At 41.4% G+C, this 19,052-nt stretch overlaps 1 protein-coding gene across 2 annotated transcripts in view; it reads right to left on the bottom strand.

The window, feature by feature from the left end:
• ADCY5 (adenylate cyclase 5) overlaps positions 1–19,052 on the bottom strand; it is a gene marked incomplete at both ends in the record, with an annotated part of 196,308 nt that overhangs the window by 28,354 nt on the left and 148,902 nt on the right. For both annotated transcript variants that reach the window (XM_079538863.1, XM_079538864.1), the window contains 2 exons: positions 339–361; positions 13,504–13,644. In XM_079538863.1, the coding sequence (XP_079394989.1) occupies positions 339–361; positions 13,504–13,644 (164 nt within the window). The remainder of the gene's footprint in view (positions 1–338; positions 362–13,503; positions 13,645–19,052) is intronic.

Genomic DNA, 19,052 nt, shown 5'->3' with positions numbered 1-19,052 from the left:
GATGATTTTGTTCTTGGGATATTGTCAAAACAGCAAACACTGAATAACACTGGGTGGGGTGGGGTGGGAAAGAGCAGCAAAATGTTTTAATTCCAAATGCCAGCTAGACTCAGACAAATCAATAAATGTTTTGAGACAGTGACAGCTCTGACTGCACATCAGTCAACCCCGTGTCCTCAGACTGGCTGTCCCCACAGGAGAAGTCACTGGGGGGTCCAGGCACTATTCTTGGCTGCTGGGCACTAATTTTTGTCCTTTTTTAATATGAGAAGAAAAAAACAACCAACAACACAAAACCCACAAACGTAACAGCATATGACAGAAGAGAATTTGCTTACTTGTCCTTGGGGTCCTCAAAACCCTGTAAGAGAGGAAAAGGACACAAGGGTTAGGAAACAGGCAAATCTTAAGAACTCAAAGCATGCAGAGAACGACACTGCAGAGGAGTTTCCGGAGCATTCACTGCTAGGTGCGGATGGAGAGCCTTACCAACCCACGGCAATGTTTGTGCTGCTGTGTCATCGGGCAGACAGAACAGTTTTAGAAAAACACTTGGCTTTCAGTATAAATTTATGGAAATGGAGATAAGAGAAATGCTTCAGCTGACTGCTGGCACACATTATTTGAGATACAAAACTCTGACTGCTAACATGGGACAACCACATATTTAATCCGGCACAGCTGCACTCTTTATTTAAGCTGGGGATTGGCTAAGGGAGCCCAATGCATTTTGCTTTATATTTTTCCAGCAGGAACCCCACAAGAGTCTTCTTCCATCTCCTCATACTGCATGCACACACAAAAAAATGTGTTTCCTTAAATAAGACTGCAGAAATTGTAATTTCTGTGTGTAATAGCCAAAATGTTTCACAATTCCTTTGGGGCCACCTGAACTGAGTGAGTGTGTGTATTCATGGTCACCCATAGCTTAAGTGGCTAGAAAGCCTCAGAGAAAAACATATGAAGGCACACACACTTCTATATGTTTAGTATTACCATACCTAACAGACCAAATACCGCGAAACAGGACATTTTGCATGGGATGAAACAAAATCTCTCCTCTGAAATCTTGGCTCGATTTTAACTGAAGTTAAGAGAGGTTGTATACTTGACAAGCAGGGTCACAGGCACAGGGTTTGTACCCTGTGTTCCAAAACATAAGAGAAATGTAACTGGGAGATATGCAACTTTGCTTTTGTTTTCCTCCCTCAGGCCAAAACCACTCAGAGCACATGAAGATGTTCCAGCTGCTGGACCTGCAGCTGCTCCCGGGTTGGGGGAGCAAACAGAGGCCTGCCTGATGCTGCACAACTACAAGGAAAAGCCTTTGGGTAACAGTTTTCACACAGCTGCGTTGTGTGTCGCCATCAGCAACAAGAACACGGACCAGATTCTAAAGGAGAACAGATTTTGCCCTTGCGATGAGTTAGCAATGTGGTGGTACAGCAATGGGCAGAAGCAAAACCAACACAGCGACCCTGGATGACACCAACTCGGCAAGTGGAAAAAAGAGGTCCTGGTCCCTCAGGTCAACAGGCGGGACTGTGATTCACAGAGAGCTATGTCCATTTTTATACCCTCTGTTTCAAAGTCAAACCACACCTCAAAATAGAAACTGCAACTCCAACTTAACCCGTCCGAAATCCAGATGAGGGAAGGCTCTCAGTGCCATGTACTAACCACCAGTGGATTCAAGTGCAGTGGGAAGAAGGAAACAGTAATGTTGATGCAATGTTAACATGTGCACTTGTCCAAGCCAAACAAAACATGTACTTTTGATTTCACGTTAAACAGTGCTGAAGGGATCATTCAGCTTCTTGTTGTGTGGCTTTTTTTTTTTTTTTTTTTCCTTAATCATTCTACAGTTGTCAAGAATATCTGATTTATTTATTTATCCTCTAAGCAATGCTAAACTCAGTGCCAAGAACGAAAGCTCACTGATTAATCATGGAGACAAAATGCTTAGTAATTTGTCTGGTGTCATAGCCAGTTAGGCTGGAAAAAATAAGAAAATCAGCTGAAGATGGATAGCTACCAGCCAACAAATGAGGGGGAGAGAACTGATGTGAAAACAGACAGTACTTGCTTATTAGATAGACATCAAGTTCACATTTTCTAGCTTATCCACGTGGGAAATGGATGACTGACTGCAACTGGAGCGTCTCCTAAAATGGTCTGATTTTCATGGACTGCTGAGAAACTATTCATCCTACTGATGTCCTGAAATCAAACACAGATTTCAGACTCTTGCCTTCTAGGTGTGCATGTTTGGGAATACAAGCCAACAGGTCAGTTTACAAGAAAATCTCAGCAAACATATCCTCAGTATATGCCACAATACTTCAAGCGTGAAAAAAAATGTGGGCTGCATGTTTAGCTGGTCATTGACCAGGGTGAACACTTCAGCTACACAGAACTGGATTCTCCCCTGCCTTTTTCCCCCAGCAAAAAGACTCTAAGTAAATTCTCTAAAATAATACAGAATTAATTGATTTAGTTCTTCATTTTTAAATACTAGATTGTACTTGAAGCCCTAGAATTTATTCGTGTTGGCAGCTCAAACAAAATTAGTGCTTTAAAATTAAAACCTCACAAAAAGCCTATTTCAGGTAGAGCAAAAAAGGAAATGATTATTCTATGTTCTTTCCCAAATTTTCTTCTAACAGTATCTAAATATTTAAGAGTGACATGAACTCTAATTAGAGAGAATCAGCTTACAATTAAATGTAGTAGGAACCTCTCTGAGTTAAGCAAATCAAATGATTCACTTCAAATGTTCCCATTTCGTGAGAAAGATTCTTCAAGCAGAATTTCCAAAAATGGAATTGTTATGGAGAGAGGTCTGCAAGGTTATTTTAGGAAAAAAAATAGTCCAAACAATAAAAAAAAACCAAAAAAACCCATAGCTTCTTAGAAACTGATAGCATATAACAGGAGATCTTTCTCCTTTGCATTGAAACACTTTGCTGGGAATCAGAAAATATACATCTCAGAGATCTGAGACCAGAGATTTTTTCCCCTGTTCATTAAAGCTTCAGCCTCTCAATTGCATGCCGAGAATACTTTTAAGCAGGGAGATGATCGTGTGCACAGTGTCATGCTGCTCACCCTCTTCAGATTGGGAAGGAAATTTCCCCCTGGGCTCTGTCTAATGTGTTTTCAATTCCTCCCACTTTGTGGGCATGCTTGGTCCATTACAATCATTTGAAAATGGTCACTTAAATTATTTCCTTTCCCTTGCACAAAGCTTGAGCACACTGGTCTTTTTCCATTTCCACTGCTAGCAAACAGTTTCATTTCTTGATGTCTTGGATGCTTTCCTCCAGTTAAAATCCTTTGGCTCAACACAGGTCTTGTAGGAATATGGGCTACAGTAATTTGGCTTCACTCCTAAAGACTAACACACTCATGGCCTAGGAGACAAATGACCACAAATCACAATTTCCTCACAGCATGCAAAGCAACACAGACAGTGAGGCCAGCTCTCCTCCCCTGTTCACCTCTACTGAGATGAGCTCAGGGATCTCTGCATGGAGTCCCATCACATGTGCACAAACACCTTCAGGTGAAGGAGCTCAACAGGAAATGAGATAATGAGCAGTGCTGCTGCAAGCAGCCCTGATCTCTTCTGTCCATGCTGCTGGAGGCTGGGTAGCTGTGCTGGGCAGTGCAGTACGCAGCCTGTCTGGGTATGGAGCAGCTTTAAGCTCCTCAAAGGTACACCAAGATTGGCATTTCTGCACACACATATACAGAGATCTGAGCACCCAGACAAAATAGCTGATAAAAAGCATGTGCCCACCATCTATGAAAGAGGGAATAAGAGGGTAGGAAGAGAAGATGTCAATTCCTGGAGTAGAGTATATAAATCCCCTCTTGATTGCTCATGGACTTATGCCCAGCAAGCTGAAGCAGTACCAATGGCTTTCCAGGGTGCTACAAAGAAAAGTCTGGGAACTGTCAGCATGTATGAAAATGGCAAAAGTGGTGATGGCTACAGGAATCAGACAGAAATGAGTTCAGAGAAATTCAGGAATAGCTCCATAACCACAATGACGGAGTAGCCCTTGTTACAGTCAAAATTCTTTTTCTCTAGAAGGAAACCCAAGGCATGAAACTGGTCAATGCTAAAGGACCTCATGCAATTCTTATTCAGGCACTATTTTAATATCCCTGATACTGGGATTTTTCCCCATCCCCCAGGAGACTGCATTATTCTGCCATCAGCCTGCAAATGAAAAGGTAAAAGTATTTAATAATTGCTTTGAGACTAAGAAAGTTCTCTCTCTGAATTGAGGAACATTAACCCAAACGTAGCTGTATCAGCTCCCATACAGGCAATAATACCCACTGATGAACTGTCTTGCTCTTTTTTCTTTTCTACATGGGATTATTTAAAAAAAAACCAACCATGTGTTATGGCAGGTCAGGTGGCTCTGAATTTACAAGCACTTACTTTTAATGACCATCCTCTGTGGGAACTGACGTGCAGGAGAAAAAAAAGAGGGAACGTGATATTACTGAATCTGTCCCAAAAGCTTACAATTTTATGAGGGATATTTTATGGAAATCTGTTGCACTAACAGCTCATGCGACTGCTGCCTCTCTTCTTGACTTCTAAATTAACTAAGCTGTTTTCTTTGAAGATTAATACGGATTCCTTAAATAGAATAATAAAGCGTTTGTCAAAGCTGTGACAAGCTGACTGCTATAGCATAATGCTTTGAATCAAGAACCATGAGAAATAATACTTCTAACTTTGAGAACATTAGCTGTAATTATTAACATATTGTAAATATGCAAAGAAAAGTGGAGTAGACTTTACACCCTTTTAGCTTTTCATCTAGCTCCAAAAACAAGATAATAGAGGAGCTGATGAGCTCTGTGACCTTTTTAATAACAACGTGCTTGGAATGCACAGATTCCACCTTAAAAGCTTTGCTGGCAACTCCAGTAAAGATTGCCAGGGCAAAAATGTCAGAGAAGCTAATTTTACTTGCCCTTTGCTCATGCCTAGCACAAAGACCTAAATGAATGGGACTTACATGAAATCTGAAGTACTGCAGACTTACAAATCAAGATGACAAAGTGAGGTTTGTAAGGGCTCATGCCAACTTGCAAAGATGTTCCACGGTAACAGAGATTATGAAGACGTACATGGAGACAGAAAGGCAGAGAGTGGATGGAGTTAAAAACAAACCTGCTATGGCTCCACCACAAAACTAATTATTCACCTCCATTTATCAGATTGTCAGTACTGTGTTACATTCTGCCTTTGTCTCTGTGGTCACCCAGACAAGGCTAGGAAGGCAGATGCTGTTAGGTATAAGAGCAGAAACAGAACTGAAGGACTTTCAAGCACTCAAGCCAGAAATAATGTAATTTCTATACCAGACTCCAGAAAGTACAGGCACACAAATACACAGGCTGGTAGGAAGGGTATTTAACAAGAATCTAAGTGTGGAACAACAAACTGGCGCAAAATTAGTTTACAAAACAGATCAGACCAGCGTGTCTGCTACAGCTGGAACACAGACTAATGAGTTCTGAAGAGGAAAGCTGAAGTGCTCCCTTTCTGCATCCCACCCCGCTTAATAAAATAGACTTTCATTCCTCTGCACTGCTCACAGCTGGTGAAGCACTCTACTTTGTTCTGCTGAAAACAACTTGTTACATGGCCTCTGTCAGACTGGACCAGACCAAAACCAAGGATTTATTTGGCTCACCGGATTTATACTATGTAGAACATATGCTGTTGCTTTTGAAGTAGTTTTCCCACCTTAATTTTAATTCATTTATGGCTTGGAACTCACTGCCAGAGGAAGGACAGGTTGCTCACACTTCCCAGTTTTCTGAACTCTGAATCCAAATTTCTACATGTCAAAGCCGTATCTGCAAATGAAATGGTATGTGATTCTGTGCCTCATTTGTGAGCAGTTACCATACCTCACAAAACAGAAAAGATCCAAAAACAGGTAGCGGTAGAAATGCTCTGAACTGGTTCCTGGCTCCTTTATCTCTGTCTTTTCAGATCTCTTTTAGATCTCTACAATCTAAGTGATGATAAACAACACACTTCTACAGAAATTACTGCTGAACCGAACAGATGCACAGATGTAGACAGATGCCGGCACTGAATCCAAATGTGACCTCCCTTAATTAGTCATCCACTGTCTCTAGAAACGGTTCTGGTGAGTGCCACAGCTTCACTTCTGATGTCAATGTGTGGTGAGCTGCCACTAACATCAGAGGAGGTGCTTCTTGCATAAAGAGAAACAGGTATCTTTATGTCTGTAGGCTTAGTTTAATCCTGCTAAAAGACTGTATGACTTTTTAGTAGTATCTTGATCCAATCTGCCTTTTCCTGTATGACTACAGTTTACTCAAGGAAAGCATGTGATCGTTGGAAAATAATCAGTGCAGGACTTCCCTGCAAATACTAAACTCTAACTAGACTTCACACATGCAGCTGTAGATCAGCTGTTGCTCTTATTCATCTTTTACAAATTTAATCAAGGTTGACTGCAAGCCCCCATCCAAGTTGACTGGAATAAAATTTAAGTTTGCAGACACAAAACTGTACAAAGCCTCCAACAACTTAAGCAATGTATAGTGCTTTATATGGCTCCCTCTCATTTATGTGAGATCACGCAGCACATTTGAATCAGACAAATCCTCTTTTCAGAAGCACCAAAGCTGACAAAACTTGCTGTTTTGTCAAACAAATTGGCTTCAGAAAACCCAGACCAGGTTAACAATTTCCTCCCAAGTCTGTCGCAGTGCCTCGGGATTACAGCAGAATGGATTGCTTGAAAGTTTCTCCCTACTTGATTGTGGGAATTTGGGGGATTCTGAATGGTGGCAAAGATGTAGCGGGACAAATTCTCCATTGGTGTCCCTGTCCAACTCTGTTGACGTTAATGTTGCTATTACCAGATTTAGCAAGTGATTGCTAGAAAAGAGGATAATGGTGACCTCATGCTAAACAAAAACTTTTAGGAGGACGATAAACCCTCTGTGCCTCATTCATGGAGACAAGCCTGCTTCTCTTTGAAGAGGCTGCACTACTGACCGAAGAAAACTTGCCCACTGACTTTTCTTTTATATTTTTAATCGCTTCTGATGACAATTGGATTAGATCATCTCAGAGGTCTTTTCCAACCTTAATGATTCTATTACTCTAACCACTGCAGCTGGCACAGAACCAGCTACAGCAATCATTCCTTCAATGCACCTGTTCCCTAATTTTCATTTCCAAGTAACAAGAAAATCTGTTGTAAGGGTAAGCTGGGGACAACAAAGAGTAGAAGCGAGTTGTATTTGTGATGCAACACACAGAGAACTGCTTGGTTTAAGACAGGACAAACAGAACAAAGAATTATATTTTATGATTGAAAGACTAGGCTTGAAGATGAGTGATGTTTCGTTAGAAAGCGAACACCAAACAAGTATCATGCAGCAGACTGCATGGAGCAGTAGTGCCAGAAGGCATTGGGCACTGCCACACGAATAAGGACTTGTTCTTTACTGCCCCAGACATTCCCAGGATGCTTTTTTTAACCTCACTTCACATTTTTAACATCTACATGCAGTCATGTTTCCCACACGTGTATAAACCCTATTCAATTTCACTTCTGGTTTACTTCATAACTAACACTGAGGTCATACACAATTTCACTGCAAATTAAATGCTTCATAGGTCTCATGCAGGCTCATGGCAGAAACACAGTCAGTCCGAAATCAGCATTGCAGATCTTCAGGGTTTCCTCTTTCTGTTCCTAAACTTCCTGATGTTAGATCATTCCAGCAGCTGAAAAAATAAAAGGAAGTCTGCCCAACACCTACAACCAGGCTCAGGAATCCCATTAGCCATTCTGCTCTTGTTGGGTTACATGGACTCAGATGTACCTGCTCCCAGTGTGAGTCTTCCCAATGGTATCAGTGGAACACACTGAGCTACCTGCCCATGCCAGACAGTGTAAAATAGAATCATAAAATGGCTTTTGTTGGAAGGGACCTTAAATATCATCTAGCTCCAACCTCCATGCCATGTGCTGGCTATCAGATCAGATCAGGCTGTCCAGGGCCCCACCCAACTTGGCCTTGAATGCCTCCAGGAATGGGCACCCATAGCTTCCCCAGGCAACCTATGAAATTTCTCACACCTGTGACATTTCCACCCTTTCAGATTTTTATGCAAGGACTGAAGCACCTGCCAGAAACGTGGGTATAACTGGCTTTTGTCCAAAGAGAGAAAGATGCCTCAAAGTTTAGCACAGCTTAGACTGGAAACTTCATAAAATATTTAAAGATATTTTCTATTCTTTATGCTCTATAAATTCTCCTAATACGGATGTTTTTTTTTTTTAAAGAGTATTGCTTCTATATTTGTAAAATGTTTTAAGATGACCCTCCAGAATGAAAAGCCCTGAGGGAAACAAACAAAATGTTTTCAGGAACAGCAGGAGTTCTACAAAGCTCCTTACATAGCCCAATCCTTGCATCTACAGGCTTTTTTTTTGGATCTTCCCAGCAGCAAATTAAGATGACTATTTTTCAACCTGCTCTTTGCAGACATGGAGAACGATTTACCGTGATACCCTGTCCTTACAAGCCTTCATATATCTGAAGACTTCGTTCTTACTCAATGTCCTCCTCTCTAGACTAAACAAACCTAATGCCTCAGCCCTTCCTCACAGGTCACACTGCTGAAACTCTCCTCATTTGTAATTCTCTCCACTGGACTATCTCCATTTCATCCACTTTCTCCTAAAAGATTATAATCCCAAACTGGACATGTTTTCCAGCTAACTAACACTGAATAGTCATCTAGAACAACCCTCCCATGTTGGAAGTTACCAGTGTTTGCCTTTTAATTGTTGATTACAATGAAGTTCTTTCACTGTAGAATCTACCACAATCTTTTTTTTTTTTTTCCCATAGTTTTGTTTTGCTGATGAGAATTGATGCACAAGCATTATTTCCAGAAGTCTAAAATTCATCAATATTTATAAAAACAATCTCATATCTGTATACTGGGAAAAGCAAAGTCTTTCTCAGTGCATAAATATTGTTCTAGCTATAAATACACCTGTGTTCTCAGATGCTTTGAAGTCAGTTTATTTTTGATTCTTTTGCAATTAAAAAACAGACCAAAGAAACAGTGGGGAACACTAGGCTGGTGTAGGGGACTGTGGGAGCTCTGCTCTTCCATGTATACCACGAACAGAGCAGAGACTCAGGGTAGGGTGGGATGGGTTGGCACCACTGTGACCCCAGCTGCCTCATGCACAGCTAAGCTAGGGTAGGACTAGGGGAATAATTCTGGAATGTTTTAGATTATTGCTGCATGGACACGTGTTTGGGATTTTGTGTTATTTATATGAGTCTGCAAGTGCCTGGATAAACTCCCATGTGCCTGGGGGAACAGCTGAAGGCAGCCAGGAGCAGCCAAGGCTAAGCTCCAGCCACAACACAGGCTGATGGCCAGGTGCTGCCCCACCAGCCCTGCTGCACCTCCACGTGGGTGTGATGCTGTGCCCCCATGCCCACACATGGAAGCACCGAAACACTGTGACAGAAGAAGGAGGAAAGAAAAAAGCCTGCAGCTGCCTTTGATATGCATCTGTCTCATCCAGGACTATTACTAATAAATTCTCAGAGTACAGACAGCTTGCCAGAGCCAGCGTTCAAAGGCAAGAAAGAAGGCCAAAATAATTTTGTTTACTTTTAAATAAAACAGATCCCTCACAAAAATGCTATTCAGGGAACTTTAATATTATCTTTTGGAGAAGTCTATGTAGTGCTGCAAAAAACGGTCTCTGTTTTTCCTGAAAACACGGTTTTCATAATGCAATGAGTTCTAAATCCTGTGTCTAAAAGTATGTCCCCTATAACAATCCATATTACACCTACATACAAATGTATTTATATCTAGATCAACCGAGCTTTTGCCCTTCTGCTCCACGGGAGGTTTCTGGCCTCCCTGAGCTCGCAAGTTTCTCAGCAAGGTTGCTGATGACACCAAGCTGAGTGGTGCGGTGACACGGTGGAAGGAAGGGATGCCATTCAGAGGGACCTCAACAGACTTGAAAGATGGGCCTGGGTGAACCTAATGAGGTTCAACACAGCAAAGTGCAAGGTTTTGCGCTTGGGCTGGAGGAATCCCAGGCATCCATAAAGACTGCAAGGAACTGTCCTTGAGAGCAGCCTTTCAGAGAAGGACCTGGGGGTCCTGATGGATGAAAAACTTAACATGAGCCAGCAGTGTGCCCTTGCAGCTCAGAAAGCAAATGGTATCCTGGGCTCCATCAGAAGAGGGGTGGCCAGCAGGGACAGGGAGGTGATTGTCCTTCTCTACTCTGCTCATGCAAGGCCCCATCTAGACTACTGTGTTCAGGTCTGGAGCCCCCAGTGCAAGAAAGACAGAGCTGTTGGAGAGGGTCGAGAGGAGAGCCACAAAGATGATCAGGGGACTGGAGCACCTCCCCTACGAAGATAGGCTGAGGGAGCTGGGCTTGATCAGCCTGGAGAAAAGAAGGCTGCAAGGTGACCTCATTGCACCTTTCCAGTACCTAAAGGGAGCCTACAAGCAGGAGGGGAGTCAACTCTTTAAAGGGTAGATAACAGCAGGACAAGGGGAAATGGTTTTAAGTTGAGGGAGGGGAGATTTAGGTTGGATGTCAGGGGGAAGTTCTTTCCAGAGAGAGTAGTGAGGTGCTGGAACAGCTGCCCAGAGAGGTTGTGGATGCCCCATCCCTAGAGGTGTTCAAGGCCAGATTGGATGGGGCCCTGGGCAGCCTGGTCTGGTATTAAATGGGGAGGTTGGTGGCCCTGCATGTGGCAGGGGGGTTGGAGATTCATGATCCTTGAGGTCCTTTCCAACCCTGGTCCTTTCCAACCATTCTGTGATTCTGTGGTATCTACATATCAGTATAAGGAAACTGCACATCACTGCAACATCACCCTGCTCCAGGCAGAGTGCTAGCTCGTGATTGCTGTTACAAACACCTGTTTTGACATTACTAGGGCTAGGGCTAGGGGACTTCAGGTTTTAAAAAGCAAAGCTGCACTGCCTGCGGAGAAAAGACTACAGATAATTACATACAGGAGGGCTGGGGAAAGGTGGGTGACATGAACAAAGAGCACATCTTGAGGAGCTTTGAAAGCTAGTGCAGCTTACTGAGATCAATGGCATGTCATCCCAGAGGAGTGCTGAAAAAGCCTTTGTAGTTCTGCCCCCCTTCTGTCTGTCTGCACTTTGTATTTCTAAGCAGGCAGCACGCAGACTGTGCGTGCCTTTAAGCACACGTAGCATCCATGTAACACGGCATCAGAGGTGGCATACAAATGAAGTACTGTGCAAAGATAGGTGGTGCAAAGCAATGCTTACTTAGATCAGAAGCTAAGGAATTGGTTTTATGATCTGATCGATAAGATGTCCATCTAACAGACATTAAGATGGTCCCAGTCCGTAGAAAGCAGCATGTTTTTGTTCAGAATAAAGCACCTCAGAGATACAGCAGTGGGAAGTACTGTAAATAAAGATTTTAAAAAATGATTCCCCAAGAACAATAAAGACTAGTAAAAAATAAGTAATGCTATATCTGAAAGAGGTTTAAACTGGCTTTCAGAAAATAGCATGGCACACGAAACACAGACATCAGCCTCTCAAAAGAGAGCTTGCTACACGAGGCAGCACAGAAACAGATAGAGCGGGGAAAATTTTCAAAGCAGCTGAATCTATAAAAAGGTAAATACCATTACAAGGAAAGGTTGAAGACAAGAAAAGGGAAAAAGAAAAGAATCCTTTCCTCCTACTAGCTCAGGATAGTGATGTTTGTAGGACTCAGTTTGATATTTCAATAAATAATTATGTTTTTTCCAATGAAACAACCAGCTAGACATGGCAAACTGTAATTAACACCAAGAAGCACGATACTGTTTGGCATGCTCACACCTTGTTTCTGAACAGGAGGATGCAAGAACTCTTTACAAGCTATTCAAAGAAACTTACAATTATAATTATATGCTAGTGTGATTAGCTCCTCTAATAATGTCATGCCTATTGAGCACGCCCTATTGAGAAGCCCACATTAAAAAATACACTGTTCCACTGATCTGTATGCTTATGTCAGAAACCCTTATTTGAATATCCAAGAAATGAAAGCAATATTACTATGGAAATCGAGAAATTCAGTTAAATAAAAATGTAAAATAATATTATGATTGAATAATATTAGCACCAACTATTAATAAATGTGCCAGCATTTCCCGTTACAAAACACCATATGCAATTGCCTGTAGCTATGCCAAAAATTTTAAGCTGTGAAGGTGATCCCCGTGTTAAAAATTTATCCAAAGCTTTGGTGACCTGCAACAAAACTTTGACTTCAGGCAACAAATACACGCTTTTGACCGTGTACAAAGGATCAAGACAGCATGATAAACTCGTTGCAGAAGGGCTCTGGCTTACGGTCACACTCAAGTGAACAAGAAGGAACACAAAAAATCCCAGCACTCAATCAGTGAGTTTTGAGCTGGATAAGCAGCTGAATATCACGTATGACTAACAGAATGTGATTTGCAGTCCTCAAACAGCTTTGACATAACCAATCTGACAGATATACCCTTGCGTAACCCAGGTAAATACATTTTAATTTTGTCCTAAATTACGTTCACGTACGGAATATTAGAAGGAATTCATTTGCTTAAAACTTCATCTGAAGAATAATAAGATCACAGAACAATTTGCATACACATGCAAATTATTAAATAGGTGCTAACTATTTTTATTATTAATAATAGTCTTTAAAATAGAAACTCTCTTTTCTTAATCTTTATTCCAGGAAACAAAGATAAGATCTCTATGTAAAATAAGCCACAAAATTACTCTCAGCCCAATTGTGTTGGTAACTGGCCATTCTTCATTTTAATTGAGAAGTAATGAAGGATATAATTTATGAAATGAAGATGCCTGCTATCTTAGACCAATTAATCCATGTCCTTTATGGTATATTCTTAAGAGTTAAATAGAGTGGTGTGATTCCTGGGGACCCATGAGCATTCGTGCACGGGTAGCTCAGAGGTGAGCAGCACCTGCCTGTATAATGCAAGTGAGAATCCCCTGAAAGTGCTTAAGTCTGTTATAAGCTAACAGAAATGTGTGCCACTCGCCATTTGAATGCTCACATTACTGAGCCATTTTTGTAGCTGATCACAGCATCTCCACCAGCTTGCATGAGTTTTCAGACAAGTCAGACCAAAGCGACCAAATTTTCTGCCGTTCAGGCTTCCTTCTCCTTCCAAACCCCCTTGTGCCTCACCTCACCAGCACTACCTCCAGATGTACTATTTATTATTACTTCTGTAGTCAAAAAACTAATTTACTTTTAATTTGGAAGATGCCCTCAGGACTGCAAAAACGTTTAGACAAAGCATGGAGGGATATATAACGCTGTATCGGGAAAAAAAGACATTAATGGCCATAATGCAAGGCATTACCATTCTCTTCATCTCCTTGGAGACCTGGTGAGCTCCGAGGTGGTTGTAAAAGGGCCGGTCGACACCCCAGTGCGGCGGGTTGTGGCTGATGGAGTTGGTGCGCTGCCGGTTCATCTTGGCTATTGTGGCTTTCTCATCCTTCTGAAAGACAAGCGAGGGAGAAACGTGTGAATAGCCAACACCTTTTTCAGTAGGCACAAGCATGGCATTTTCCACACTTGAAGGAAGAGAATATCTTCCCAGACACGGCAAGCATATAAATGTTACAATCAACTGAACTGCGTAGCCGCTAAGGGCAACAGGACAAAAAAAATGGTCTCAGCTGCCCTAATGCTAGCTGCAAATATTGCCATTGGCAGCAACTTCCCTGAAGTTTGGACAAGGTCTTTGTGTTTGCTACCAGAGATGGTTTTGAATCTTGGCTGTATTGGAAGCTTACTGCAAATCTTGTACATTGCAGGTCTGAAAGGTTTCCTTAAAGCTCAATACCAACTGCAAGAGCATGGAACTGCAGTGATTATCTTACCTTACCTAAAGACAAACTCTTTAGGGCTTGGATAACAAACAGCTAAAACCTGCCTATCACTTGGGAGAGAAAACCTATTTCAAGAGAATTGCTGCTTACATGCGTTTATGAAAACAATTAGATGAAATTGTTAATTTTGGGTTGCAGACAGTATTCAGGCATCTGGACATTAAAAAAAAAGAACCAGTTGTTTTAAACTTAGAATTTTTGTTTGTCCTGAATGACAACATTGGTCAGCATCTGTTTTTGCCTGGAACCCACTTTACTTATCAGTTTATTTTGATTCATTGCTACTGACTGTAACTTGTACCTGTCAAGAGTTTGCAAAATACCTGGTGTTATTTCCATGGAAACCAGAGAATTAAATGTCAAATGTTATGCTGCCTTAAATTTCTTTTCTTTTTTTTTTTCCCCAAAGGAAAGCAAAAAGAATGTTTAAACTCAGTGCTGGGGAAAACCATCCGATGGTTCAAGTATGGGAAATCATCATCTCTTTTCTTGCAAAGAAGAAACAACTCCTACGACAACATTTCCCATGAGACTGCATGCTCACCATGAGGGCACCAAGGGTTTGGGGCAGGTGGCCCTGCAGGCTTGTCCCAAAGGAAACACCAGCTTCACCAATGGAACGTGTGCTCCCACACCTCCTGCCACCACAGCTGCAGCTGCCTCCATCCCCATGTCGGACCCACCGCCGCCTCAGCTGCGAGCGCTGGAAACTCCACCGCTTGGCACCAGGGAACTTCACATGAGCAATCCTGACAGGGCCACTGGATCACCTCCAGGGGAGCAGCACTTTAAGGGCTAAAAATACACGAGCATGATGCAACGCCGATGTGCAGATTTGAGCTGGTTTGAGGTTTTGGTTTTTAAGTCATCGCACTTCGTAGTGCTTGCAATCATTTGCAGCACTTTTTGTGGTTTCTTTTTTCACGTATGGATTTTTTTCACAATTATGCTTCTTGTTTTATACAGCGTGATGCCAGAAAACTGGTAGAAAATGTAGTTCCATTTTCTACAAGCAGATAGACATTGTTGTCACTAATAAAAGTGACACTGTCAATCTATTTTATTGCAGTTTAGTGAAGGGTTTTCAACCTGAAGCAATCAAAAACTAGGCTGGGGACCTATAAAGCAAAGCTATTTGGCTTACGTTGCAAATAGCTTTACATCAACAGATGATAAAAAGATACATGGAGTTTTTCCCCACAACTTGGTCAATTTGCTTAAAATTTGAGAAAAGCCTTAAAGTCCCAAAATGCAATCAGATGTGCTAAGCCCTATCAGCCAGGGAGTGATCCTCCCACCTGCTTCCAGTGCAGAATGACTCTGCAGCGCTACTTTTACTTCATGCCAATCACCTGATTAATGTGAAGGGAGTAAAGACCTCATACATGTATACAGGCACATCTGCATTGAGGTAAGGTTGGGACAAATGAGTAAATACGTACTTCTGAGAGAGGTCAGGCACCATAAATTATCCATGGCCATGTGCACTCTGTGGGGGTATTTCTCCACCCCTTTTAGAAGGTTTATGTTGGATTGTGAGCTGTGTTTCAGCAATATTTCCAATCACATTAAAGCACATATATAAATAAATTGTGGATTTTCTGTTTTCCAACGTTACATGCTGTGCTACTCTGTTATCTTGGACAGTAGGACTTTGCTGTTAACATAAATACTTACTCAAAAAGCATTTATTCAAACTCTACATTTTTTAAAGTAGAGGTAATTTATTTTCTGAAAAGTAGCATATTCAGTGGCTGATGAGAATAACAAGGTCTAAAAATGAAGAACAAGCAGGATCACAACTTTGGTTTGGAAATTTATGAGGATCCCTACACTGTTCCCTCCTGCCTATTGGCAGTATGAGAATACCTTGCACACAGTGCTCCCTAAGGCATAACGAAGCAGGAAGGAAGAATAAAAAGAAGGAACAGAAGACACCTTTTAGTCTTACTCGTCACAAGTACTACCAATAACAGGAGCAGGTGCAAAGGTTTCTGACAGCAATGTGTTTTTCAGATTTGAAGTGGCTGCACTTCAGAAGATGTGGGAACTTTTCAAATCTGAACTCACGAGGAGCCTGTAAAATTGTATTCCCAGAGGTTTTGTTCCGTTCCCACCACCAGTTCCCACACACTAAGCTACAGTAATACTATAGCAGAACTGCAGAAGTAGCTGGGATTTTCTTACAATTATCAATTGCATTAAGCATGCCTGTTACTTCTTTAGCGTATGATTAGATTTTCCAAATTATGCAATCACTATCAGTACAACAAAACAGTGATGCTGAGAAGGGATCAAGCATTTCTCATTCAGCTACCTATTCTGCCTTAAACTGTCTTGAAATCCTACTGGTATGAATGGTGTATCTTGCAGTAATACATGGTCTAAACACTGCGTTCATAAATCTGGGGAGTAGAACCCCACAGAATCGTGATTAAATTTGTTAAATTGGGGCATCAACATGTTAGAGTGATGGTGTTTTAGAAGAGTCACATGCTCAGCATTTAAATGACCATTCTGTTTCTTCAGCTGGATGCAGTTCCAGGACATTATTTGAAACAGAATGGGAATTGTTTTTCTAGGAGTTACAGCCAAAGTTTTGTTGATCTGTTTCAAGGCCATCATCAACAATTCTTTCTGAAACTGTTGTGTACCTGCTATTGTTAAAAGAAACGCCCATATTTACTGTGACTGAAAGGCCTTAGAAATAAATAAACATTTTTTCAGTTGGCTGCCTTTGAGCACCCAGAGCAGTGTTTAGTCAGCAGTATTGCTCATCTGTTGACAGTCACGTTTTGTTTCCACCTGTGTTCAAAGCAAAGCATTTCCCCAGTCTTCTGGCATTTTTGAGGGCTATAAAACTAACCATGAGCCTAATGTGCTGTTAAAATCTTATTCACCTTAAATTCAGACCCAGTTCCCACTCCACCAAACACATACTTCTGCACCCTTCTGAGAGTAAAGACTCTCCCAGTGACTAGAATTGATGTGCTGGTTCTGCAGATCAACTAGTGTGGCACCTGTCCTCAAAGAAAAACAAAAGTTGGCCATAACCACTAAGTGATGTGCTCCTACCCAAATGCCAGAAGCTCAGGCAAAATAAGGACTTGGGATCACAGAATCATTAAGGTCGGAAAAGAACACTAAAATCATCCAGTCCAACTGCCAGCCCATCACCACCCTGCCCACTAAACTCTCACTACTGGATACTGCTATAATTAAATTCAATACTCTAAGAATAGCAGGGATGTGCTGGAATAGCAGTAATGACCAGGACAGAGGTTTTGAATAAAAGGAAGGCAGATATAAAAGCCAAGAGCTGAGGTACAGAGCCATGTGGTAGGAGTGCCACAGTCTGCACAGTAAATCTAGAAGTATAACATGAATAAACCAAAATCATTCTGCTGAAGGATGAAGAAGTCGTACTGGGTAATGCTAGGCAGTTCATTACAATGCCTTGGGGCTAAGTTTGGGAACCAGTAATGATCTGCATAACAGTGTTAGCAACTTTAACTGATAATTCTCTGTTTATCTGGAAACAGTGTTTTTTCAGATAAAGAATGAAGAAGCAAAGCCAGTAATAGAGGAAGGGTAATGAGATTTCCTGTATTTATTTCATGCAAAGGTATGAAGTTCAAAAGAAATATATATTCAAACAAGTAAGAAAAGAATAGTGAATTAGGGTAGAACTCACCCTATATAAATTACCCTATGTAACCCCAGGGAAACAGATATTCAAAAATCTACATCATTCCAGAACCAAAGGAACAAACTGTTTCTCTTTTCAAATAATCAGTGTTGCTGCAGTCGAGACAAAAAGGAACAGGGATCATAAGGGTAGGGTTGTAAACAGAAAACATGACAGGAATTGGAAGCAAAACTTAAAATGTAATGTGCTGAATGCAGATGGACGACCTCCATCCCAGATCTCTGCAAAACTGCCAAATTCAATTTCAGTTCTGGTAAGAGATACTTTTAATAACTATTTAGTCAGGGATCATGACACTGAACTGTAGAGCAGTGAATGCTGGCTTGGATTAACAGCCATGAGAGCATCCAAGCTTTTCTAAATAGAAAAAATACATTAACTGTCCCTGAACTTGTTTTTTTTTCCATAGAGCATTTGAGAGAGAGCTGTGCTGGGGACTGAGGATAAGGCTGTGGAGGAACTAGAAGCTGGGAGAAGAGCTGGCTTATGGCGAAAAAGCAAGAGATGACTTTGAGGGAAGATAAATTAGTCTGGATGAAATTCACTGAGAGAGTTGCTCAGTGATTAGTCTTGGGGCATATTTAAAAAATATTTTCCTTACCAAATCAGGCACCAAGTGCAGCACTGTTGGACTTTGTAAAGAGAAGTGGTGAAAATATTTGACTGATAAGGGAAAAAGATATCAGACAGCACTGGACATTTGAGAGCTGACATAGCAGAAATGGGATATTCCAATCTACAAAACTCAGAATCATTCCTTTAGAGATTACAGTAAAAAATGTCACTTCATTATCAGGAATTACATCCATCCATCACAGAACAACTATGAGACTCAGAGGTAACACAGCTGTGCAAGAGCTAATGGCTTTCTTTGCTGATTGGGAAAACTGAGTTTGTTATGAGAACCTGGGATTCTCTTCTTCATTGCAAGAAGAGATTAGAATAGTTTGTCTTGGGATTGAAAAGGTTGAGAGGGACAGAGAGGATACAACTGCTGTCTGCAAGAATTGTGTGATGTATGCATATTGCCCCAAGTAGCACTGAGGTAGATTTGATGGCTCAAGAAATTCTTTCTAGTTACATTTTTCTGTCTACATTATAGCTTATATCTATCTTTGCATTCCTTACATAGTTTAATAAACTGTGCCTTTCTTACACACATTAAGAAACTGGTCTCCATGTGGAGTCCAGCGGCAAGTGGTGTTCTTCAGGGGTCAAAAAATAAATTGGAAACAGCAATCAAAACCTTTTATCTGCTCAAGTCACTCCTGCTTTGGGCTATCCAAGAAGCAGTTCTGACACACC

This window comes from Tetrao urogallus, assembly GCF_951394365.1.
Source record: "Tetrao urogallus genome assembly, chromosome: 8".
In the NCBI taxonomy this organism is placed as follows: domain Eukaryota; kingdom Metazoa; phylum Chordata; class Aves; order Galliformes; family Phasianidae; genus Tetrao; species Tetrao urogallus.
This window is presented reverse-complemented; position numbering and strand designations above follow the sequence as displayed.